This window comes from Adiantum capillus-veneris, chromosome 16, assembly GCF_014529385.1.
Source record: "Adiantum capillus-veneris isolate H3 chromosome 16, ASM1452938v2, whole genome shotgun sequence".
NCBI lineage: Eukaryota > Viridiplantae > Streptophyta > Polypodiopsida > Polypodiales > Pteridaceae > Adiantum > Adiantum capillus-veneris.
Genome location: NC_140946.1, coordinates 21,534,722 through 21,559,659, shown reverse-complemented (window position 1 = coordinate 21,559,659; position 24,938 = coordinate 21,534,722). Strand labels below are relative to the sequence as shown.

The following is a 24,938-nucleotide window of genomic DNA, read 5'->3' as shown; positions in this document are numbered from 1 at the left end:
AAAGGCTAAAAACCTCGGGTTCTGCATTACCTGTATGAACATAGTCACAACAGTAACCAACTGGGTCCTGAATATATCATCATCCGTCTGTGGTGGTCTTGAAGACTCACCCACTTCATGTGTCTGTTGACCCTGTGAAGAGGAAACCTCTTCAGTCACATCATCTGGTCTGTCAGCCATAATTGCAATTCCCTGTATCTGGTCTATGATCCCCTGTGTCTTCAAGCCCAAACTGACCAAGGCTCACTTCTATGGGAAAAAGTGATTTAATCCCGGCGATGGAACCATGAAACTGGCCTGTTTAGTCCAATAAGGGCGGTAGACCTTAGACTTAAACCTTATTTGCTTTCACTGATTTAATTTGCCGCCCACTTTACCTGTACTTTCAAGACACAACAAAGGGGAAAGGGATACAGGTTGCTAGATTGCACCTGTATGAGAAGACCGACACCAGATTGGCCCCTAAATAGGCGCCCCTTTCGGTATTTCTTTATTCTTTAAAAGAGGGAATAAAAGCTGTGGCTCCCCACAAGCTGCCCCGCACAATCTGGGCTGAATTTCAATTGTTCTGGCCCGATTTCGGCAGCATAACTGTACTAGGACCCTTCACAGTCAATATCCCCACGCATTAGATGACTTTCCCGACGCATATGGACACTTTGCAAAACCTGGCGAGAATCTGCAGCACGCTGAATTCTCTGTTTTCTGCCCCGAAAATGCGCAAGATCACCTAAATAGCGGTCCCCTCGCGTCCCCGAACCTCCTGGGGGTATTAGGGTCCGTTTAGGGCCAAAACCCTAAACCTGCAAAACACAGCAGGCTGTAATTCACTGTTTCGGGCTTCGTTTCGCGTGCCGGTCGCATCCGTAGCAAGTCCTCGAGCTCCCGCACCTGTAGGGCTACTTGCCCTTTGAATCGGACGAGATTTCGCACGTGAAACCTCTCCGAATCGCATGTACCTGCAGGGGATTAGCCGCTAGCTAATGCAATACCTGTGCAAGAGGCTCTTGCCTCGGCAATCGCGCATGAACCCACACAACTGTACATTGGTCAAATGAAAAGCCCACTAGAGGGACTTAACATACTGCTCATAGGGGAGAGAGAGAGCAGTGCGTAGCGTGCAGGGCATCACTCTTGGCACCGCACTGTACATAAGAGGGAAAGGAAGCACTCCATAGCTCTTAACATGTGACAGAAACTGAAAATGAGCCCTCCCTTCTCTAAAATCAGCGCCACTTCTTCATGCATGAGGAAAGTGCACAGAAATGTGCCACTTGGTACATTTACAAGCCATTTCCCGTTTCGGGGTTGCCGCCTAAAAATCTCCCGACCGGTTGCCCAATTGACTTCACGGCAGAGTAATAAAGTGTTCCCCTTGTCATTCCGGAGGTAATGACGCGAACACATTTTCAGGTCCAAAATAGCAGTTCCCTAAATTTTAGGAGATGCTGCCATTGTATCTTTCTAAGTCATCTGACCCTCTTTGTACACTGCAGTCACACCAAGAACTGAAATGTAGCCTCTGTAGCAAAGGATTCCACTTTGGCTAGTCAATGACCCCACTTTGGCTAACCATAGTCCTTGTCCAACCTTAGTGCTCTCTTGCCCTCAGGCATGGACTCCCTCTGAACAGTTCCACACTAGCTATGCAATGCAGGGCGGTTAGATTTCTAGAAGCGTGTTTCCAAAAAGTGAAAATGAATAAGTAATAAGAAAGAAATCAACAGAAAGAATAGATAGTAGTCACATGTTGGTGACATCAGCCCTCGAAAACGCAGCCCAAACAGTCATTTTCAGCCACCCAAAACAGCCCAAAGATTTGCAGATTTTCAGCAGATAGAAGACCCCAGATTTCAGCCCTAAAGTTGTCGTCGTCATTGGCATAGTCCCAGATTGCATCAGTCGATTGCATCGTCATTGTACCACTTTGTGCAATCATAAGTAGACCACTCTCGCCGAGGAGAGTGGGGCCTTCGGAGGAGGGTTTTGCAACGTCTCTGGTGTCGTATCTCTCTTCTCTCTCTCTGTATCTCTCAGTCTCATACACTTGCACGCACAGTGTCCATTCACTTTGTTTGTGATCATAGCACTTTCCATTAAGAACGGAAGGCTCTCCCTTCCATAAGAACTAAAAGGAACCTTGAGCACAGTTCGGAGCACTCATCTTGAGCAAAGCGCAACAATCATTCCGCTGCACCTAACATTGGTATTAGAGCTTTGGCAGTGTTCTGTATCACTCAAGGAAAGAACCACAAGAATCACAAGAATTTTTTGCTTGTTGCGGTCGCTCGAACCCAAGTTTGCTTGGGCGTGTCGATTCCTAATCGTGTTTTTGAAGAGTGACAGGAATCCCAGGAAAGAAGGGCTTGTCCAGCCTGCCCTTGTGTCTCTTTTCACTCATTGAGAGCGGACCGTGCACTTAGGGGCCGGCCACTTGACGTGAGGTGGGAAAAAGCAACCTTGGTGTGAACGCAAGGCCGCCAAGGGGTGCGCCCGCAGAAAGGAGTAGAACTCGGGTGAAGAGAAGATCCTTCTCAAACACGGTTTGCAAGCGAAAGAAAACCTCAAGAACCTCAAGAACCAAGACCCCCAAGAACCCAAGTTCCTCGTGAACTTAAGAACCCAAGACCCCCCAAAAACCCAAGTTCCTCGTGAACTTAAGAACCCAAGACCACAAGACCCACAAGAACCCACGATTTCAGAATGGTCATCACTCGAAGCGGAATGGATACTTTGTGATGAGCATGAGAGAGGCGAAGAAGAATTTTCCCCACCAGGAGGTTTTTCCAACCCTCACCCTTCCCCATGTACGCAAAGGATTGCACCAGAACCTATGGAAGCTTGGTGCAAGACAATGATGGACATGATGATACGACAAGGTAGACAATGAGAAGTGTGGCACGAAGAAAGAATGGCACCCATAGAGCGTGAGTGCGAGCAAGCACGCTTGGTGGCCACCGAAAGAAACACAGAATTGGATCGGGAGTCCACAGAAAGACTAGCCAAATTGGCTCGTGAGCGCCAAGAAAGACGGTTAGAGCGTGAAGCGTAGATAGATCAACGCATGCAAGAGTTTGTCCTACTATTCTCTAATGTGCAGACGTCGATTGAAGAGAATCAGGAAAAGGAGACTCTCTCAGTCTCTTTTTCTCCAAAGCATGACACACAGGATTTGCATGATTATGAGAAGCATGATGATTTGAATGATAATGATTTGCATGATGATTTGAATGACGTTGATTTGGATGATAATGCTGAGCATGATGATTTGCATGATCAAGATGTGATTTCTCATAAGCGTGATGATTTGCATGATCAAGATGTGATTTCTCACAAGAATGATGAGTTGCGTGAAGATGATATGATTGTTCACAAGGATGATGTGTTAGTGGATGCTTTTTCTAGCGAAGCTAACCTCGTTGTAAATTCGATCAGTCACGAAGAACCGATCTTGGCTTTGGAGTCGAGGTCCAAAGAACCCCCACAGGACGATTTGATTATTCAAGAAGAACCGATCTTGGCTCTCGAGCCTCGGTCCAAAGAACCCTCACAGGAAGTATTATGTGTTCGCATGATTGATATGCACGCATTGTTCGAGTGTTTCATTCGTGATCGTTTCCTGTATTTTAGTCAGCGTCTTTATGTGATCCCTTTTCTTAGGCATGACATATTGTACGTTGAGGACGTTTCACTCATGAATGAGCACGAATGTATGCGGATTGTTCATGAAAAGCTGAAAAGTATGTATGTAAGGAAGTCACCTTTCATGTCGCTTCCTTGGCATGACACAGTTGTAGCAAGAGCACATGATAGTATGAGCACCAAGCGTGGGCATTTCCATTGCGAATTGCCACAGTTGATTGATTTCGATCAAACAGAAAGATTCGATCCCATTGTTTGCATGTGTTTGATGAACGGGTTGTCACTCCGTCTCTATGTTCATCTACATTGCATACACAGTCTTTAGAGAAGACAAGATTTTTTCCCTTCACTTTACATGGAATGGGTATGTTCATGGTTTTGTGTTGGAAATGTTTCATGAATTTTCAGCCATGGAGATTCTTGAAGAAGAAGGAAGCACGACTTTCGACGAAGTTGAAGCATGGAAGGAGCCACAGAAGATTTTGTCGCTTTCGGCGCGGCCGAAAGAAGCAAGCGTTGCATACCTTTATGAAGTTCAAGTACCGCACGACCCACACATCAGAGTGGGCCAACAAAGAGTCCCTTCCAGGATTCCGGATGCTATTGGCGATCTCCCTCGACGCCATACAATTCGGTACCAGTACCTCACTTTGAAAAGGAGGGGATGTCACGTGACACATCCAACCCTATGTGTCCGTGGACAAGCTACAGCATGATCAAGGTTCAGTCAGTCCAGTCAAGTCTAGATTAGAAGTGATCTGGCACTTTTGTGACTCTATTCGTAGACCGTGCATGCCCAGTCACTTAGCATAGATGCATATCCTCTAGTTGCACACAACATGATCATCAGTATTCCCTTTAGAATCCATCAGATCAGTCACAGGAATTTTCCAGTGTATTTAGCCTATTTTCCCTATTTTTGGTATTTTTCACTTATTAATTTAAGTGACTTCCCAACAAAAGTAGGTAGGGCAATTTTGCTAAGTTAATATATAAGCAAACCCAAGTTAGCACTTTCTGGCAGAAGAGGCAGCAAGAGCACATGCTCAACAGGCACCTTCTCAGCAGAACCCCAGCAGGAACCCCTAGCATTTTTGGTCATCATCCTCGCCGCACATCAGCCCAGCGTTTTTCAGCTTGGATCATCGCCATCCTCTTTGGCAACCTGGCGTTTTCAAGCAGCAGCAGCATGTCCCCCTAGCCAGCATTGGATCGCCATCAAGAGCTGCCATTTTCCAGCGATTGCCTCAGCGTTTTCAGCATTGCAAAAACGCTGATTTCAGCAGTAGCAAAAACGCAAATACAGCAGCATAAAAACGCAGCAGATCAGCGTTTTTAACAAGCCCCGATCAGCCCTAGTCGGTTGAAGAAGAACCCCAATTTTTAGGCCTCGAAAATGCAGCCCAAACAGTCATTTTCAGCCACCCAAAACAGCCCAAAGATTTGCAGATTTTCAGCAGATAGAAGACCACAGATTTCAGCCCTAAAGTCGTCGTCATCATGACCGTCGTCGTCATCGGCATAGTCCCAGATTGCATCAGTCCATTGCATCGTCATTGTACCACTTTGTGCAATCATAAGTAGACCACTCTCGCCGACGAGAGTGGGGCCTTCGGAGGAAGGTTTTACAACGTCTTTGGTGTCGTATCTCTCTTCTCTCTCTATCTCTCAGTCTCATACACTTGCACGCACAGTGTCCATTCACTTTGTTTGTGATCATAGCACTTTCCATTAAGAAGGGAAGGCTCTCCCTTCCATAAGAACTAAAAGGAACCTTGAGCACAGTTCGGAGCACTCATCTTGAGCAAAGCGCAACAATCTTCCCGCTGCACCTAACAACCACCATATTCGAGCATTTCCTTTGAAGAAAGATGTAGCCCTCCTAATCTTGGAGGGCTCCGAGTAATGCCCTCCAGAGAAAGCTATGTCAAAGTGCTGAATGAAGGCCAAAGCCTCGGAGCATCTCGGATCCTTGTAATTCTTGCTGTGTAAACAATGAACATCCTTGGAGAAGGAGGTTTGATGATTGTTGGTTTGATGGGTGGTTCTGTGGCTTTCTGCCACTGCGTGTGCACTTCTGCGATGGATTGCTGAGATAAAAATTTTGCAAATTTCGGATCCTTCGTAATTTTAATCATCTGCTTTGTGCACTCGTCAACCTGCTGTCGACCCCATCTCTTCAAGTTCGTACTGAGTAGGTCGAGGTGGCCCGTACTCTTCCTCTGTTTGTTCATCAAAATCTTCTTCGTGATCTCCTCCCGCATTAGCAGATGCAAAAGAAGTCGACTGATTCTTGTTGGAATCCATAACTGTGGCGAGAAAAGGATCGGATTTCCTGGTAGAAGAAGAGAAATCGGCCGCGCTCCGATACCATTGTAACAAACTTGGACACCCCAAGTCAAGATTCTACCGGGACACAACAAAGATTCACTTCAAAACAATTCACAAAGACGACACGGCCCGTCGTAGTTCCGTGCCAAGAGGTATTGGCCCCAAAGACTGGCATCCCTTCCGGTATTTCTTTTTATATTAATCTGTGTTCAAAGTACAAAGAGGGCCCAAGGGTGCTCACTCTCAGACTCTGCGTCCATGTTTTGAGAGAGTTTTTGACCTCTCATGTAGAACGTTTCGGGTGGCCTACTTTTTTCCATTTCTCAGTTTTTCTCCAGCCCTTTCGTTAGCAGTTTGTCCGTAACAGTATGCTTTGTATTCCTTGAAAATTTATGGGTTTTTAATCACCACCTGTATCTGGTATGGCCTATTTCTTTTGCCTTTGACATGATGTAATGCCTTTGGGCTTTGCTGTAATAGGATGGGTAATATCAAGGTATTTTTAGTACGCACTGGCTGATCTGTTCTTGTGCAGTACAGCCATACACTACGTAGATCAGTATAGCCATACACTACGTGGATCGTTCATCTAACAAAAAAGGCCTCAGGCTTATAGATTATGAGCTATGTAATATGTGCCTGCTGCCTGTATACCTGCCAATCGCCTGTACCCTAGCCACGGCTGAGAAGACACCGCACATGCACACACGTTCACATTCTCGACATTTCATCACTTACCTTCATTTTTTGGTAAGGATTAGTGGATTTCAGAAGTGGGTCATTTGTTTCTATTGATAAAGAAGGTTCCCTTGGATACCCTCTCTTGGGGCTCGGCTATCATCAGGAGGTGTATTTTTCCTGTTGCCTTCTTCAAATATGTACTAGATTTTTTTATTTATTTTATTTTACTCGTTTTCCCCTTGAAAAGGTGCAAGTGGACATTGCATGGCCAGTGTGAAACGGCTGCGGCCAAACGGGTTTCTTACATCGGGAATCTAGATTTGTCAGTCAGGGATTGGTCGGACCAGTTAGCACTGAGTTCTGATGAGTATGGAAGCCTGTTGTCAGGTGCAGTGGAAGTCTTTATGGATTTAGCTCAGATCTAGTACTCTGCAAAAACACAAGGGACACTTTACTTCACTTGAAGAACTGAATTGAATTGAATGAAAGAGATAGACACGAGAGAGAGAGAGAGAGAGAGAGAGAGAGAGAGAGAGAGAGAGAGAGAGAGAGAGAGAGAGAGAGAGAGAGAGAGAGAAAGAGAGAGAGAGAGAGAAGAGACGACATCGAATGTTGGGTCCCAAACCCTCAAGGACCCCCTTGCTCTGTTGTTAGAGCAAGTACTGTTTTTATTCTTGCACAATGCTGATACAATGACTAGATATTGAGATGCTGATGCTAATGGGTACTGATGCTATTGATGCTGGGTACTACTGAGATACTGAAGGGTACTGCGGGTACTGAAGGTATTGATGGGTACTGCGGGGTACTACTAGGTGTTGAGGTACTGATGGGTTCTATGTCGACGACGACGAGGTACTGAGGGGCTCTGTGTCGACGATGACGGGGTACTGATGGGTCTATGTTGATGATGACGACGAGGTAGTGAGGGGCTCTGTGTCGACGATGACGAGGTACTGATGGGTCTTTGTCGACGAAGATGACAACGACGACGACGACGAGGTACTGATGGGTCTATGTCTCACACAATGACCCTTTGACCATTACATTTCCATATAATTTTATGAGTTCATTCTCATCGAAAGTCCCCTCCTGCCTAGCTTCTTGCTCTGCCACACTCATAGCATTCACTTGAGAGGTAAGAGTCAAAAGTTGACGCAGTAGCGAGTTCATTTTAGATTCTTTCTTAGGATAATCCTTTTTCATGTAACCTACTGTGCGTAAATGAAAACACATATGTTTCTTTGCCTACAATGCATGTTCTTCTTTACTTAATTGACCACCTACTATTCCTTGAGCAACTTTCTTTCAGGTGTGAGTTGAGGTTTATCAGATTTTCCTTTACCCTTATCCTTAGCTTTGTCACTCTTAGATTGAGATGTAGATGGAGAATTAGATTGAGACAAAGGATTTGGAGAGTTCTTTTTATGGTTACCATTACCGTTAAAAATTGTGTCCTTTTCTTTGGAGGAGTCATGAAAGCAAGAGTTCATTACCGTAGGCCGCTTGAGCTTACCCTTGTTGTGCTTCATCTCTTGGAGTTGAGCCAAGCGTATCGCCTCTTGCATTGTCTTTGGATCACCGACCTCCATGTCAAACTTGATCGAGTGGTCCAATCCAAAGAGAAAGGCCTCAAGTCTTTTCTTATCCGATTTCCTCAATTGTCCACCTAACTGGAACACATTGTTAGCATACGACGTCACAAGTTTACCTTGTCGAGACAAAGCCCAGAAATCCTCCTTTAATCGCTTTAGGTATTGTGGAGGCAAGAATCGAGTCTTTAGATTCTTCTTGAACTCCTTCCAACTAAGCTCGAGAGGGGAAATGAGGAGAGACTACCACCTTTTAAGGGTCCTCTTTCTTCTCCATCCATTCCATGTGATAGCATCACCTGTGAGATGCATGGAAGTCAAGAGAACTTTGTTATTATCACACTTTTTAGCAACCACAAAATAAGATGTAAATTGATGCAACCAAGAATAAATGACAATAGCATCCATCTTACTGAAATGCTTACTGAACAACTCTTCTCTGGAATCATTTCATTGTTGGTTCATGTAGCATTGGTCGCCTCCGCGATGGTCTTGGCAAGCTCTGATAATCTGGCTCCAAAGATGGGGAAACAGATCGAAACTCCAAAGATGTGATGAGATCACGCATGGGTGTCCTCTCTTGCCTACGAGCCTCAGCTTCGGCCGCTAATCGATGTTCCTCTCGCTCTGTCGCTTCCACATGTTCTTGTCAGCGTGCCTCTGTTGCGACATCATCATCTCCATCATCATTCGCATCATGGAATCCATGGAATTGGGTGGCAAGGATGGAGGGGTAGAGGGAGGACTACTTGGAGAATTCGAAGGGCGGACTCGCTCGCCTTCTGAATTGGGGGAGGTCTCCATTCACTATGAGTCTTGACCATGCAAGATTTTTGCTCTTGGTTCAAGGAAGGTTGCAGACTTATCTTCGGGACACTATCTACTCCCTCGTCGGTGCACCCCGCATGCAACACCCGTATACAATTTGTTGCTATTTTCCAACTGTAAGGTGCAGCGGAAGTGAATGTTGAACTTTACTCAAGATGAGTGCTCTGAACTGTGCTCAAGGGTTCCTTTAACTTACGGAAGGGAGAGCCTTCCGTTCCTTTAGTGAGAGAGTGCAATGGACACAAACAAAGTGGATGAACACTGTGAATGAAGGTGCATGAGATTGAGAGATAGAGAGAGAAGAATACGACACCAGAATGTTGTCAAACCCTCCTCCGAAGGCCCCACTCTCTATGGCGAGAGCGGTCTGCTTATGATTGCACAAATCTCTACAATCCTTGGACTTGCCGACGATGTCGACGACGACGAGACGGGATGAAATCTGAAAATACTAATGGCTGAAATCTGCAAATCTTTATTTGCTGAATTCTGACTCTATGTCGGTGATGATGCTGATGGCGACGATAACGCACTGAAAATGCAGATGCTGAAATCTGCGTTTTCTGGGCTGAAACTGTAAACTACGCTGGATCTGACCGTGCGGCGAGGATTTGCTACGGGAAGGTGAGATCTGCGAGGTTTGGGGGTTCTACTGCGGAAACTGACTGCTGAAAACTGGAAACGCTGAGTCTAGGGCTGATTCTGTCGCGAAGATCTCCAAAAACGTTGAGGTTGATCTGCAAACAAAAAACGCTAGGGCTGAAAATGGGTCTTGCTGCAAACACGTTGTGGATCTACTGGTGCAAACCACTAACGCTGGTGCTGATATGTCCTTTGTTGTTGCCAGGCTGATGCAGATGCAAAAACGTTGGCTGATATGGGTTCTTGTCCAAAAACGCTAACTCATCTGCCGTGATGTAAAAACGCTAGAGAATCTTGGGGTCCTGCTGAGAAGTTACCTGTGAGTAAGCGCTCATGCTGCCTCTCCTGCCAGAAAGTGCAAACTTTGGTTTGCTTATATATTATCTTAGCAAAATTGCCCTAACCAATTTCCAACAAAAGTCACTTAAAAAAGTGAAAAATGTCAAAAATATAGAAAATAGGTCTAATGCACTGGAAAATGCTCCCGATGGATTCTGATGGTAATGCTGATGATAATGCTATGTGCAACCAAAGGATATGCATCTAATCTAAGTGTCTGGACATGCACGGTCTACGAATAAACTCACAAAAGTGTCAGATCACTTCCTATTCTAGACTGACTTGACTGGACTGAACCCTGACCATTCTGTAGCTTGTCCACGGACACATAGGGTTGGGTGTGTCACGTGACATCCCCTTTTCAAAGTGAGGTACTGGTACCGAACCGTATGGCAATGTAAGATGCAGCGGAAGTGAATGTTGAACTTTGCTCACGATGAGTACGCTGAACTGTGCTCAAGGGTTCCTTTTACTTGCGGAAGGGAGAGCCTTCCGTTCCTTTAGTGAGAGTGTGCAATGGACACAAACAAAGTGGATGAACACTGTAAATGAAGGGGCATGAGATTGAGAGATAGAGAGAGAAGAATACGACACCAGAATGTTGTCATACCCTCCTTCGAAGGCCCTCCACTCTCTATGGCGAGAGCGGTCTACTTATGATTGCACAAATCTCTACAATGCTTGGACTCGACGACGATGAGCATGACGATGAGATGAGATGAAATCTGAAAATGCTAATGACTGAAATCTGCAAATCTTTATCTGCTGAGTTCAGACTCTATGTCGGTGACGATGTCGATGGCGACGATGTGACGACAACGCGCTGAAAACGCAGATGCTGAAATCTGGGTTTTCCGGGCTGAAACTGTAAACTACGTTGGATTTGATTGTGCGGCGAGGATCTGCTACGGGAAGGTGAGATCTGCGAGGTTTGGAGTTTCTAATGCGGAAACGGATTGTTGAAAATTGAAAACGCTGAGTCTAGGGCTGATTCCATCACGAAGATCTGCAAAAACGTTGAGGTTGATCTGCAAACCAAAAACGCTAGGACTGAAAATGGGTCTTGCTGCAAACACGCTGTGGATCTGCTGGTGCAAACCACTAACGCTAGTGCTGATCTGTCCTTTGCTGTCGCAAGGCTGATACAGATGCAAAAACGTTGGCTGATCTGGGTTCTTGTCCAAAAATGCTAACTCATCTGCTGTGATGCCAAAACGCTAGATAATCTTGGGGTCCTGCTGAGAAATTACCTGTGAGCAAGCGCTCCTGCTGCCTCTCCTGCCAGAAAGTGCTAGCGCTAGGTTTCTATATATACAAACTTAGCAAAATTGCCCTACCTAGTTTCCAACAAAGTCACTTAAAAATAATAAGTGAAAAATGTCAAACATAGGAAAAATAGGTCTATGCACTGTAAAAAAGCTCCTAATGGATTCTGATAGAAATCTGATGATCATGCTATGTGCAACCAGAGGATATGCATCTAATCCAAGTGTCTGGACATGCACGGTCTGCGAACAGATTAAATTGCCAGAACACTTCCTAAGCTAGGCTAACTGATTGAACTGAACCCATGTCGTGAAGTAGCTTGTCCACGAACACATAGGGTTAATTGTGCACGTCACATCGCCTCCTTTTCAAAGTGAGGTACTGATACCGAACTGTATGGCATCGAGGGAGATTGCCAACAGCGTCTGGAATCTTGGAAAGGACTCTTCGTCGGCCCACTTTGATGCGTGTGTTATGTGATACTTGAACTTCATAAAGGTCTGCACCGCTTGCTTCTTTGGGCCGCACCGAAAGCGACAAAGTCTTCTGAGTCTCCTTCAATGCTTCCAGTTCTTCTATGGACGTAGGTCCACCTTCTTCAAGAATCTTTGAGGATGAAAATTCCTGAAACCACTTCCAACACAAAAACATGAACATACCCATTCCATGTAGAGTGAATGGAAAAATTCTCGTCTTCTTTAAAGACTGTATGCAATGTAGATGAACAAATAGACGGAGTGCCAAACCGTTCACCACACACACGCAAACAATGAGAGCGAATCTTGTCTTTCTGATCTAAATCAATCAACTGTGGCAATTCACAACGGAAATGCCCATGCTTGGTGCTCATTTCTTCTCGTGCTCTTTCTACAACTGTGTCATGCCACGGAAGAGATAGAGAATGTAAATTCTTTGAATGCAAACATGTCATCTTTTCCTAAGAAATTCGTGCTCATTCATGAGTGAATTGTGCTCAACATACAATATGTCATGCCTATGAAAAGGGATCACATAAACACGCTGACAAAATACAGGAAACGATCACGAATGAAACACTCGTACAATGCGTGCTGACTAATCATTCGAACACGTAATACTTCCTGTGGGAGTTCTCTGGACCTAGGCTCGAGAGCCAAGATCGGTTCTTCTTGAGGGGGTTCTTTGACCTAGACTCGAAATCCAAGATTGGTTCTTCGTGATTGATCGAATCTGCAATGGGGTTAGCTTCATTAGAAAAAGTATCAACTAAACCATCATCCTTGTGAACAATCACATCATCTTCCTGCAAATCATCATGCTTGTGAGAAATCACATCTTGATCATGCAAATCATCATGCTTGTCATTGTCATCCAAATCATCATGCTCATCATAATAATGCAATTCATCATGCTTATCATCATCATGCAAATCATGTGTCTCATGCTTGGAAGAAGAAGAGACTAAGAGAGTCTCCTTTTCCCGAATCTCTTCAATCTTTGCCTGCACATTAGAAATGAGAGAGGAAGAATGAAGAACGTTCTTGCGATCCAATTTTGTTTTTCTTTTTGCGTACTTGCGGTCAAATTCTTTGGCCTCCAAGCGTAATTGCTCGCGCTCACGCTCCATGGCTACCATTCTTGCTTCGTGCCACGTCATCATGTCCATCATCGTCTTGCACCAAGCCTCCATAGAGTCTGGTGCAATCGAAGGGAGAGGGTCGGAAAAACCTCCTTGGTGGGGAAATTCTTCTTCGCTACTCTCATGCCCATCACTCTCATGCGAAGTATCCATTCCGCTTTGGGTGATGACCATACACTGAAGTCATGGGTTCTTGTGGGTTTTGGGTTCTTGAGGTTCTTCTTTTGCTTGCAATCTGTGTTAGAGAAGGATCTTTTGAGTTCTACTCTGCTCTTTTCCGCGGGCGCACCCCTTGGCGGCCTTGCGCTCACACCAAGGTTGCTTTTTCCCACCTCACGTCGATTGGCCGGCCGCTAAGTGCACGGTCCACTCTCAATGAGGTTAAAAAGAGGCACAAGGGGAGGCTCGACAAGCCTTTCTTTCTTGGCTTTCCTGTCACTCTTCAAAAACACAATTAGGAATCGACACGCCCAAGTGGACTTGAGTTATGTGCGACCGCAACAAGAAAAAAAAATTATGTGGTTCTTTCCTTGAGTGATACAGAACATTGCCAAAGCTCTGATACCAATGTAAGGTGCAGTGGAAGTGAATGTTGAACTTTGCTCAAGATGAGTACTCGGAACTGTGCTCAAGGGTTCCTTTTACTTACGGAAGGGAGAGCCTTCCGTTCCTTTAGTGAGAGAGTGCAATGGACACAAACAAAGTGGATGAACACTGTGAATGAAGGTGCATGAGATTGAGAGATAGAGAGAGAAGAATACGACACCAGAATGTTGTCAAACCCTCCTTCGAAGGCCCCACTCTCTATGGCGAGAGCGGTCTACTTCTAATTGCACAAATCTCTACAATGCTTGGACTTGCCGACGATGAGGACGACGACGAGACGGGATGAAATCTGAAAATGCTAATGGCTGAAATCTGCAGATCTTTATCTACTGAATTCTGACTCTATGTTGGTGACGATGTCGATGGCGACGATGCGACGACAACGCGCTGAAAACGCAGATGCTGAAATCTGCGTTTTCCGGGCTGAAACTGTAAACTACGCTGGATTTGACCGTGCGGCAAGGATCTGCTACGAGAAGGTGAGATCTGCGAGGTTTGGGGATTCTATTGCGGAAACTGATTGCTGAAAACTGAAAACGTTGAGTCTAAGGCTGATTCCGTTGCGAAGATCTGCAAAAACGCTGAGGTTGATCTGCAAACCAAAAATGCTAGGGCTGAAAATGGGTCCTGTTGCAAACACACTGTGGATCTGTTGGTGCAAACCACTAATGCTAGTGTTGATCTGTCCTTTGCTGTCGCCAGGCTGATGCAGATGCAAAAATGCTGGCTGATCTGGGTTCTTGTCCAAAAACGCTAACTCATCTGCTGTGATGCAAAAACGCTAGAGAATCTTGGGGTCCTGCGGAGAAGTTGCCTGTGAGCAAGCGCTTCTGCTGCCTCTCCTGCCAGAAAGTGCTAACTTTGGTTTGCATATATATTATCTTAGCAAAATTGCCCTACCCACTTTCCAACAAAAGTCACTTAAAAATAATAAGTGAAAAATGTCAAAAATAGGAAAAATGGGTCTAATATCCTGGAAAATGCTCCTGATGGATTCTGATGGTAATGCTGATGATAATGCTATGTGCAACCAAAGGATATGCATCTAATCTAAGTGTCTGGACATGCACGGTCTGCGAACAGACTCACAAAAGTGCCAGATCACTTCCTATTCTAGATTGACTTGACTGGACTGAACCCTCGTCATGCTGTAGCTTGTCCACGGACACATAGGGTTGGATGTGTCACGTGACACCAACACTCAAGGTGCACAATCCAACGTGCTACAGGTGGCCTGCTGTTTCAAGAGTGGGAGGAGTATGATGGAAATGCTGCAAAACACAACCGAAAACATGAGAGGATGTTTTTTTGGGGATTAGCGGATTAGTGCAAAATCTTCAAAGCTTTGATACCAATGTCTTCTTTTTCTGTTGCTTCTAGGGTTTAGACCTCTCTGCCGGGATCTACAAGTCGGCTAGGGTTAGACTCAGGGAGCCCTAACCTGGTCGGATCTTCAATGGCTTGACACATCTGCAGTTTGGGTTTACTGCCTGAAGGCTTATGTAATGGTGTCTGTGACAAATGCTCTCTTTTGAAGGCAGGACAGCCATACTCTTATGAAAAAAGTCTGTACTTTGCCTTTGTCAAGAAGAGCATTTGTTCATTCGCTTACGTATTTAATCAAAGCTACTATCTCTTGAAACCTTCGAATTGTGCACTCGTTGTCATGTAGGTGATATACAACCGCTTCTTGCAGCGAGAAGTGTTAGGCTTGCAGTGTGCTTGCCTGCTGGTTTCAATTGAAATTTAGATAGGAATACAAACGCTTGTCTCAGATATTGAGTTTGGAATAAACCCCAAGGTTCTGTGATAGTTGCTCGGAAGTTGGGCATAATGCTACTTAACAAGCCTGTTCGACCTTGTATTCCTTGTCAAGCAGGTTAATTATACCTTGTTCTAAGCAGTTCATGACACCAACCAGTGTTCTTTCGTAGTTGAGGAGAGCATCAGAATAGGCTGCTGCTTATCAATCCATGTGTGCTTGAAATTGAAACATGTTTGTGTCAATCCTGGATTGCTGTACAACACTATTCTTCGTCGTCGTAGTTTTTCTGTGGAACTTTTGAATCTAAATCATCGGCATCTAGGTTATTTATGGTGGTTGAGTAGTTTAGGTGGGCATCTACCTTAAATGTTGTGTTCACTTTGGACCGAGGGCAGCTGCATGTGCATGATGTGGCGCTTTCTAGATGAAGAGTCAGGTGATTTATGTTTTTTTTTTTCAGGTGGGTGATCTAGGTCTGTCAAAAGTAAAGCAGCAGACGATGGTTTCAGGTGGTGTAAGAGGAACTCTTCCTTGGATGGCTCCTGAACTGCTGAATGGGAGCAGCAGCTTGGTTTCTGAGAAGGTAAATCTTTTTTTATTGTGTTATTGTTTATTTTAACTGAAAGTTAGCATAGTTTACAACATTTAATGCACTTTTTCAGGTGGATGTCTTCTCATTTGGCATAGTCCTATGGGAACTGCTAACGGGGGAGGAACCATATGCAAGCATGCATTATGGTGCTATCATTGGTATGTACGAATACTCAGCAGTCCATCTTTGCCATCTTCCAGCATAGGTGCTTATATTGTGGTTTCTTAGTGCTTGTATCTTGTGTCTGAAATGGTAGGGGGCATAGTGAGCAACACATTGCGCCCACCGGTCCCTCGATGGTGTGACTCTGCATACAGGTCTTTGATGGAGAGGTGCTGGTCAGCTGACCCGTCAGAAAGGCCAACGTTTTCTGACATTGCACGAAGCTTGCGAGCAATGGAAGCTGCACTCACTGCCAAGGCACAAGGACAAGCACCACCAATGGGATAAGTGGCAAAGAGTGTACAAGTTTTTGGAATCTCCTAAAGATTCACACTGGTGTATTTTGTATTTATGTACTATCTTTTGCTCTGCTTAGATTAAGCACTGAAGGCTTTTTCTGACAGGCCATTGTATCATTCTCTTCGTTGTTATTAATGAATCTCCAAATTGGAAGCTATCACTGTACCCACTATTTTTATGAAGTACAGTGAGCACTTGTCCCAACAGTCGTGAGGTGGTTGGATGGAGAGCCCTATATTCTGGCAGGTTAATGTCATCATTTGCTTTCTTCGTTAGTCTAGTAGTGAAGAGAGAGCAAGTTTGCACTATACTGACTAGGTTGTCAAATTTGGGGCCCTCTTGTCCTTTTTTTTTTTGTTGTCGGAAAGATTGAACCTGGAAACTTGGGGAAGGCAGCATGTTTAGCTCTTAGCCAAGCACAGGGTTTGATATCCAGAGGAAGCTGCGATCAGCAATTGTAATCGGTTCGTTGCATGTCTGATTTGGGGTGGTAAGAGTAGGAGATTCTCTTTCCTTCTGAGTTTTTGAGTGGGCTTGGATCCATGATTTTTACTGAGAAGGCGTGATTGATGGCTCTTTAAATGCCTCAAATTTGAAGGGTAACTACTTTTCATTTTGAAGGCCTTAAAAGTAACTCCCGTTGGCTTTCTACAAAAAAGTGGAAGGGCATACTCTCTCTCTCTCTCTCTCTCTCTCTCTCATATAACCGGCATGTACACAGTAGAGGACAATACTAATTCAATTGCTTGTTAACTTTACACAGCACTGAGGAGAAAAGAGAGCACAGAGGCAACCAACGACTAGAATGTCATTGCACACACAAAGACCGACCCCAAAGACTAGTGCCCCTTTCGGTATTTCTTTATTCAATTAAGAATAGGCGATCTGAACGAGTAGATTAAAGTCTCACAAAGCTGTCCAAACTTGGCGAGGGTTAAAATGACAGGTTTTTGACCCAATTTCGGCAGCATAGCGGCGCCAAATTCCTTGTAGGTCAAAAGTACTTGTCTAGGACAGATTCCCCTGCAATTTAAAGATTTTTCAGCATGCTATAATTTCATGTTTTGTCATTGCCAGGTGTTCAAATCCTTGTATAAGCATGCCAAGTCCTTCTCGAGGCTCCCCTGGTGTTCTCTTGTAGTTTAGGTGCGAAACCTTAAACTTGCAAAAAAACATAGTAGCTTATAATTCTTTGTTTTGGATCGTTTTTAGTAGAGCGAACACGTCTATGCGTGTCCCAGGGGCTTCCACATGCAATGGGACATTTCCCTTGTGATTTGGACGAGTTTTTACGCAAGTGATGGAACTGTGGGTACTTGTGGCGGATTAGCAATTAGCTAATTTGGTTCTTGTTCAGAAGGGTCTTGCCTTCGCAAACGTGCCTGAAACCCCCAGAACTATACACAGTCACTTGAGAAGCCTAGCTAGTGGGGCATTACCATATGTGCAATGGGGAGAGAGATGCACGCGAGCAAACCATCGTGCTACATGAGACAAAGGAGAAGGCAAGCTTTCGAGTAAAGCTGTGAACTTGCACCCACTACTCACAGCCACACACATTGCAGGTCACTTATGCTTCAAAAATCAATCTCCAGTTCAATTTTGGGCGCCCCCTCTTGGGATCAGACTTCTGGAGAGAGTGAGTTGATCTACAGGTTGCTCTCCTATTGCCATGTGTCCAGTTTGCCCCTTTGGTTTAATTCCCTAGTTCGCACCAACTTATAAAGTTATGACTGTCGAGTGATCCAAATTCCCTTATGGTGCACATAGGCTTCCATACTCATGAGAATTCAGTGTTAATTGGCTCCACCAGTCCTAGATTGATCGACCTAGATTCCCGATGTGAGAAACTTATTCGGTCGCAGTTGTTTCAATCTGGCCATGCAATGTTCACTTGCACCTTTTCAAGGTTTTCGAGGAAAACAAGTAAAACTTAAATAAATAAAAATATGTAGGATATATTTAAAGAAGGCAACAGAAAAAATACACCCTCTGGTGACTCTCTCTCTCTCTTTGTGTAGGTAGTCCTCAACATGTCGATGAAAAACCTTCACCTGATCTTTCCAAGGCACTTCAACTGGCTCTCACATAGCTTTGTTGTGCTATCATCGCAACATGATATGTGGGCTGTGATGAGGATGATGCTCTCTCTCTCTCTCTCACACACACACACACACACACACAACTTGGCGCCCATGAAAGTCGAAAGCCAAGGCATTGAGTTGAACAAACAAGTGCTCTCATTGGGCCACATCACCAAGGGCAGGCCATTCATTAAGCTAGGTGCAATTGTACAAACTGTGATGCTACAACTCGTAAGAAGTCAAAAGACATGGTTGCAACAAGGAAGACAGTGCAACCAAGCCCAACTCATGCAACATCAAATGCTGACCGTGTGTCTTGGGTGCAATGCACTGAACAACCGCCTTGCCACATGGCGTTTATGACACCTTTTGCAGTAGTCGGTGGCTAGGATGCTGAGCTTTCTCCACGAGACGACGATCGACGACGGCAAGTTGAGAGATTGGGCCAAAGTAGCATCGCCAATAAACGTTGCTATGAGAGTTTTAAAGTTGAGTGTGGCACTAGGGGGTCCTTGCGTGGGAATGCTACAAAAACGAGAGTTGATCTCTCTCTTTTATGTTGTGCTTGCTTTGGTGCTCCCAACTAAGAAAATGTAGGGATGAATCATCAGCCAAGAGATTCTGTAGCTAAGTAGAGGATAATGGCAAAGCGAGAACAGAAATTGTGGGCATTGAGTAGCGGCTAAATGCCACCGTCTTCGGGGGAAAAAGGTGACGCAACGAGGCACGTAGTTCCAAACACAAATCATAAATTAGAAATGAAAATTTGGAGTGTTGATTATTGATGCGACCAGTAGTAGCAGTTACTAGGGTACACAAACATTTGTCCATTTTTCTACATTTTTTTCCATAGCTCTCTGCTAGGTGTATCGCAATCAACGGTGGCAAGTTAAAGGTCTCCACTTCAACGCTCTTTTCAATCAATTCACACTTGAAAACTTCAATTATAGAGGAGACCAATCAAGTTTAATTTGGCACTCATTTATCTATAGTACTCTATTCCAGAGAATTGAATTCAGGCATGCCACATGGATCTACAAGAGATCTCATACTCTCCTTCTTTCTCCAACTTTTGAACCCAACAAAGCTAAAGCAGCAACGATACACGCAAGAGGAGGCGAAGCAGATGTGTGTGTGTACGAGAGAAGAAGAAGAAGAAGAGAGTTTTAACGATGTAGGAAACTATCCCAAGAGACCTTAAAGATCTAGCCGACAAGGAGTTGAACTTAAGACTTGTTATTCAAGAGGGAAATGGCATAACCAATCTACCACACTTGGGTGATAGAAATGTTATACCAATTTACTCTTTTTATTGGCGCACACACACACCCACACACACACACCCGAGAAGAAGAGAGTTTTAACGTCGTAGGAAACTATCCCAAGAGACCTTAAAGATCTAGCCGACGAGAGAGAGAGAGAGAGAGAGAGAGAGAGAGAGAGAGAGAGAGAGAGAGAGAGAGAGAGAGAGGCTCTTATTCAAGCAAGCCCACGTGGAGTTGCCGAGCATGGTGAGCCAAGAAGTTGACACGGGACATGAGCCAGGAGACCAAATGTGCACGGCTATGGAAGGCAAAGGGGTGGCTGCACAGGTGACTGAGGGAGAATGAAGAGTCAAGCAAGAGCAACTCGACATGCAATATTATGAGAGAGAGAGACAGAGAGAGAGAGAGAGAGAGAGAGAGCTACTGCTTGCCATGGCCATTTGAGCAAATGGAGGAGGTAGCGTGCAACATTAGTGAGGATGATTAGCTGGAAGGCTATTTTCAATGAACATGAAGCGAGCAAGGGTTTCTCTTCAAATGATCAGATATATGCATGCATCTTGAAGGCATGGTGCCTTATACAAGAAGTTGACATGGGCAAACAAATTCACGATGAGATAGTGAGTCTCGGGTGCTTCTAAAAAATGAACATGTATGAAAAGCATCACAATGTAGGTATATATGTTTAAATGTTTTGGGATGTGTGTGTGCAAACTAGCAATGGAAGGCGGTGAGCTGGGATAGATCTTATCAATTGAGTTCATTGCAAACAAAATTAGAATAAAAAATGCCAAAAGCAAGACAAATCTTGAGAACATGCGTTTCCTTTGCTCGTCCGTAATCATGCTCTTCTTGTCTATGCTTGACTTGTGTAGCAAATATTGCTTCTTCATTGGATTTGTCACTGGATTAGCTGGCTCCGCCTTATGGACCCAAAAGTTGCTTTGGTATTGCGAGTTGCTCTGACATTAGGACCATTTATTTTTGTTGAGTGGTCACACTACAAAAATGTACAAAGGAATTCTAAGAAGCTGCTCCACGCATGACTCATGTCCCTTTCGTTTTCCCTGCCTCTGCTTTGTCCCACCAACCCAACCTTAGCCCTTACATGATATGACATAGTCCTCTTTTTGAGAAAGCAAATAATCAAATCAAATTTGCATTGGTTAGTTTTGCTCAAAGATCTTAATACAAAAGAAAATGTGTGTATTTGTGAGTTTACCATTTTCAATGATTCTCTCTCTTAGATACCTTTAAATCAAATGTGTGATGTGTGACCACAATTATGTAACATGTACTTCAGCTATGTTGACACTTGAAAAGCTATGCGTCTATACCACAACGCTTAAGGACCAGGCCTAAAAATTACAGGGCACCCACCCATCCTAGGGATGGAAGTGCCCTTCCCATGGGAAGGGTTGTCTGGCACTTCGACCTTCAAAGTGAAGGGAAAAATTTTCTCTGCCCTTTTGATAAAATCTTTACCAAAATCATTTTTTCATGATTGCATTCTAGCTAGCCAAAAACATGCGATACAAACAGAATCCAAAGATGATAAAAATGCACTTAAGAGATGCTAAGTCGTTAAGCTACCGTTAAATGACGTCACTTAAGCGATGCTAAGCTGTTTTTTTTTTAATTTCCATATTTGTGGTCAGGCTCTTCAAGAGCCTGACCATTCTAAGCAAGGTTCTCTCTCTCTCTCTCTCTCTCTCACACACACACACACACACACACACACACACACACACACACGCACGCACGCACGCACGCACATACACACACACACACACACGTCTAGTTAAGGACCGGATTTATTTGGAGCCGGTCCCCCCTCTAAAAGGCGTTTGTATTATAGATTCTCGCATCAAGAGAGACTTGATACAATATAATATTTGTGTTACTTGTGACCTAGATGATGCAATGAAGATAGAAATATTCATGAATCACGAGCATAACATAAACTTTGCAAAAATAATTAACTATCCCAAGCCTCAATCCCAAGGCCTCAAAACACCTTCGAAGGTGGAGAGAGGTAGCGGGGAATGAGGGTAGGGAAGAGGAGAAAGAAATGATTCCTCACTTATCATCACTCTTTTTGCTTAGCACATCATAATAGCATAGTAATGAAGATGATGAATATGACAATCTTAAGCATTGAAGCATGGCTCTTGGTTGGATTTGCATTTGATAGCCAAGAGTGTTGGTGTAGGCTCTCAACTTCTCAACAAGCTTGGAGAAGGAGATGGAGCTCTTGCACTTTGCACTTCACACAATGAGAGTGTGGGAGAGTATACACCCTCTCATGCTTGGTCCACCCCTCCCCCCCTCCCTCCCTCTCTCTCTCTCTCTCTCTCTCTCGTATTATTTAATTATATCATTTGGACATGTGTCCTGTTTTTCCTCTTTGAGAGGAAGAACTTAATTATTTATTTTTATGCATCTAAATTCTCATTAGACCCCTTTAAAACCTATCCAATAGGATTCAAAGCACATCATGAGGGCCACGTGGGGAGGATCTTGACATTTGTCTTTTATGCTTCTTAAGATATCATGTTTGAATTGAATACTTCAAGCACCTTAGTCATTTAAGCATGGAAATCTTTTATGCCTCTTGAGAGATCATGTTTGAATTGAACACTTCAAGAACCTTAGTCATTTAAGCATGAGAATCACCTCAAGCTTGGGCAAGGTTCCCACAAACACCTTAAGCACCTTAGTTAGCAAGCAGGACAAGCATCTTATGCTTGGGTAGGGTTCGCACCTCAAGGTTAGCCCTAGCTTGCCTAAGGTCAAAGGATTTTTTAACACTAACTTTTGGAGGTTTTTAATGAAGCTAACCCTAAGGTCTTTAAACTCCATTAGATAACATTGCTCTTTAACATACCATCTCTCATTTGGACCCCTTTAACCTTGGCCCCATGTTGAGTCAGATCCATAAGCACATGTCTATATTCTAGCCCTTGTTCCTGTTTATTCTCCCATATTAAATGATCAATTTAATATGAGAAAATCATTTAGGTTAGTTAGATATTAGATTTTATGACACATGAGTTGGATTGGGGTGTTTATGCTCATGCACCACGTTCGCACACCAAGATGAACCTATGGTTAACATTCTTTACTCTAATTTATATTTTTTTATTTTTTTATAGTTAATTGTGTCAATAATATAGATAATATTTCAAATTTGGGGACATGCATCTCTAATTGATGATGAGGATGCCATCTATGATCAAGCTGCTCATCATTCTCACACACGACATGGTCATTTAATCCAAGAATTGCAAATGGATGTCTTGCGATAACCTTTATCTCCCGGCTTTGAGAGCGAGACTCGTGGCGATTGTGCATTGCCCAATCTTCTATTGTCTTTAGTACATATATATAATCGCAGACACTATGGGGGATGGCATGAAAGATCTCTTCCTAGAGATGGAGAGGTTTTTAGCTTTTGGGATGCTTGTTACATGACAACTCCTTCTAACCTTCCAAATGGAGAATGTGGCCTATTCATTGCACAAAATTACAAGTCTTACCACATCTAGAGGTGACCTTTATGTGCTTTTGTGGACCTATATATGGATGGGGTCCTTGGCTTCAGTTGGTGTGCTACATCCATAGCATGACCACTTATACTTTGTGTCTCAATGTAGCATCCCTTTCGAATAGAGGTATTACACATGTAGAAAGTCAAAGACTTTATGTAGATGACATACCATATACACATGGAAACATAGCCAAATTAATTAATAGTAGGCGGGAAAGGAATGCAAGAACCAATTGCACATTTGTAGAATGCAAAAATGGACATGAACCAGAGTACATGACCAGAGATGCTTCGAGATACATTCTAGTAAATGCCATGAGCTCATTACATGCCGGTGATGAACTATTAGTGAACTACGGATTTCGTAGGCCAGAAAGAGCACCTCCACCTCTAGATTAAATATGTAAAAGTGTATACTAAAACATGCCATTGTGGATTATGTATCAAACTTTTACACGTCTATGTTTGATACTATTGAGTTTTTTGCTAAATCAATTTGTTTCTTTTTTAAATGCTACGTATGTGTTACAAAATATTAAGTTTGATTTTTTTATATAAAATTTTTATAATTGTGTTTATGTGATAGGTTCCAGAGTAGCCTCCAAAGAGATTGACACAATTAATCAAAGAATACGATCTATCCGCACACCTACGGGATATGGTGCTTCATTGAAGAATATATTCATTGTGGATGACACAAGTCTTTCGAACTTGAAGACACATGATTGGCATAATTTCATCAAGGTAACCCAATATTTTTTTTAAATCATAACAACTCTTTTCTCCAATAAAGAGATACTAATTTAATTTCAAATTGATACATGTAGTATATTCTCCCCCTTGTTATTGATGGTTGCTTAAGGAGTGGTATTCGAGATGTTACCTATCGTTTAGGGAAGCTAGCAAGGTATGTGTATAGCTTGCAAATGTTTGTATATGTACTTTTAATAAACATTTGTCACATTGTTCTTCTATTTTTCTAATAGATGGATCACGTCTAAAGAGATTGATACAAGAGGTCAATACCGCAAAAAAAAAGGAAATGCATTGAGCTCCTTTGATTGGCAGAGAAAGAGTTAACGATATCCTTTTTTGGCTGTCCAAGTCCATGTGCTCATTCATCTCCTAGATGAGATAGAGATTGCAGGTCTTGTTAGCACTCGTTGAGTGTTTGGGGTTGAAAGATTTATGGGACTTTTAAAAAGTCTTAGTCACCAAAGAGCACGATCAGAGGGTTTAATGGCCGAAGGGTGGGTGCTTGGAGAGTGCATGTATTACCTTTAAAAATACCTTGAATGTGTTGACATAGCTGCTCCTCGAAGATGGAAAATAGAAGAGTCTTTTACATTATCAGATGAGGTGTTATGTGGCAAGGGCATCCCTCGCAAGCTCGCAGCCGTCGAACACTTGTGCGTATCCACGTTTGTTATTTACAACTCACAGTGTATGGAAAGATTTGTTGAAGAGTACCAAGAAGTTTGCAACTCACAAAAAAGGCGAAGAGCTCGCAAATCTACCAAGACCGAACCTCCATTCATTCTCTCCTAGTTATCTAAACGTATCAGAAATGGAATTCTCAAAGAAGAAGACATCACTGATGAGCAGAGAGAGATTGGATTTGGCTGCAATAGAGAAGTAATAATTCTTTTATGAATGTATATTACGAAGTTGTTTG

The 24,938-nt window shown here is 43.6% G+C and overlaps 1 protein-coding gene across 2 annotated transcripts in view; it reads left to right on the top strand.

Annotated features, from left to right (window-relative positions):
- LOC147438694 (RAF-like serine/threonine-protein kinase 20) overlaps window positions 1–16,521 on the top strand; it is a 50,544-nt gene extending 34,023 nt beyond the window's left edge. Inside the window, exons 7-9 of one of the 2 annotated variants that reach the window (XM_086484703.1) lie at window positions 15,771–15,893; window positions 15,973–16,060; window positions 16,159–16,521. In XM_086484703.1, coding sequence (XP_086340829.1) covers window positions 15,771–15,893; window positions 15,973–16,060; window positions 16,159–16,352 — 405 coding nt within the window. In that variant the 3' untranslated portion in view covers window positions 16,353–16,521. Of the gene's footprint in view, window positions 1–15,770; window positions 15,894–15,972; window positions 16,061–16,158 lie in introns of those variants that run through there. The other variant, XR_015184513.1, reaches the window with a different exon arrangement.
- Window positions 16,522–24,938: the final 8,417 nt, after the last annotated feature.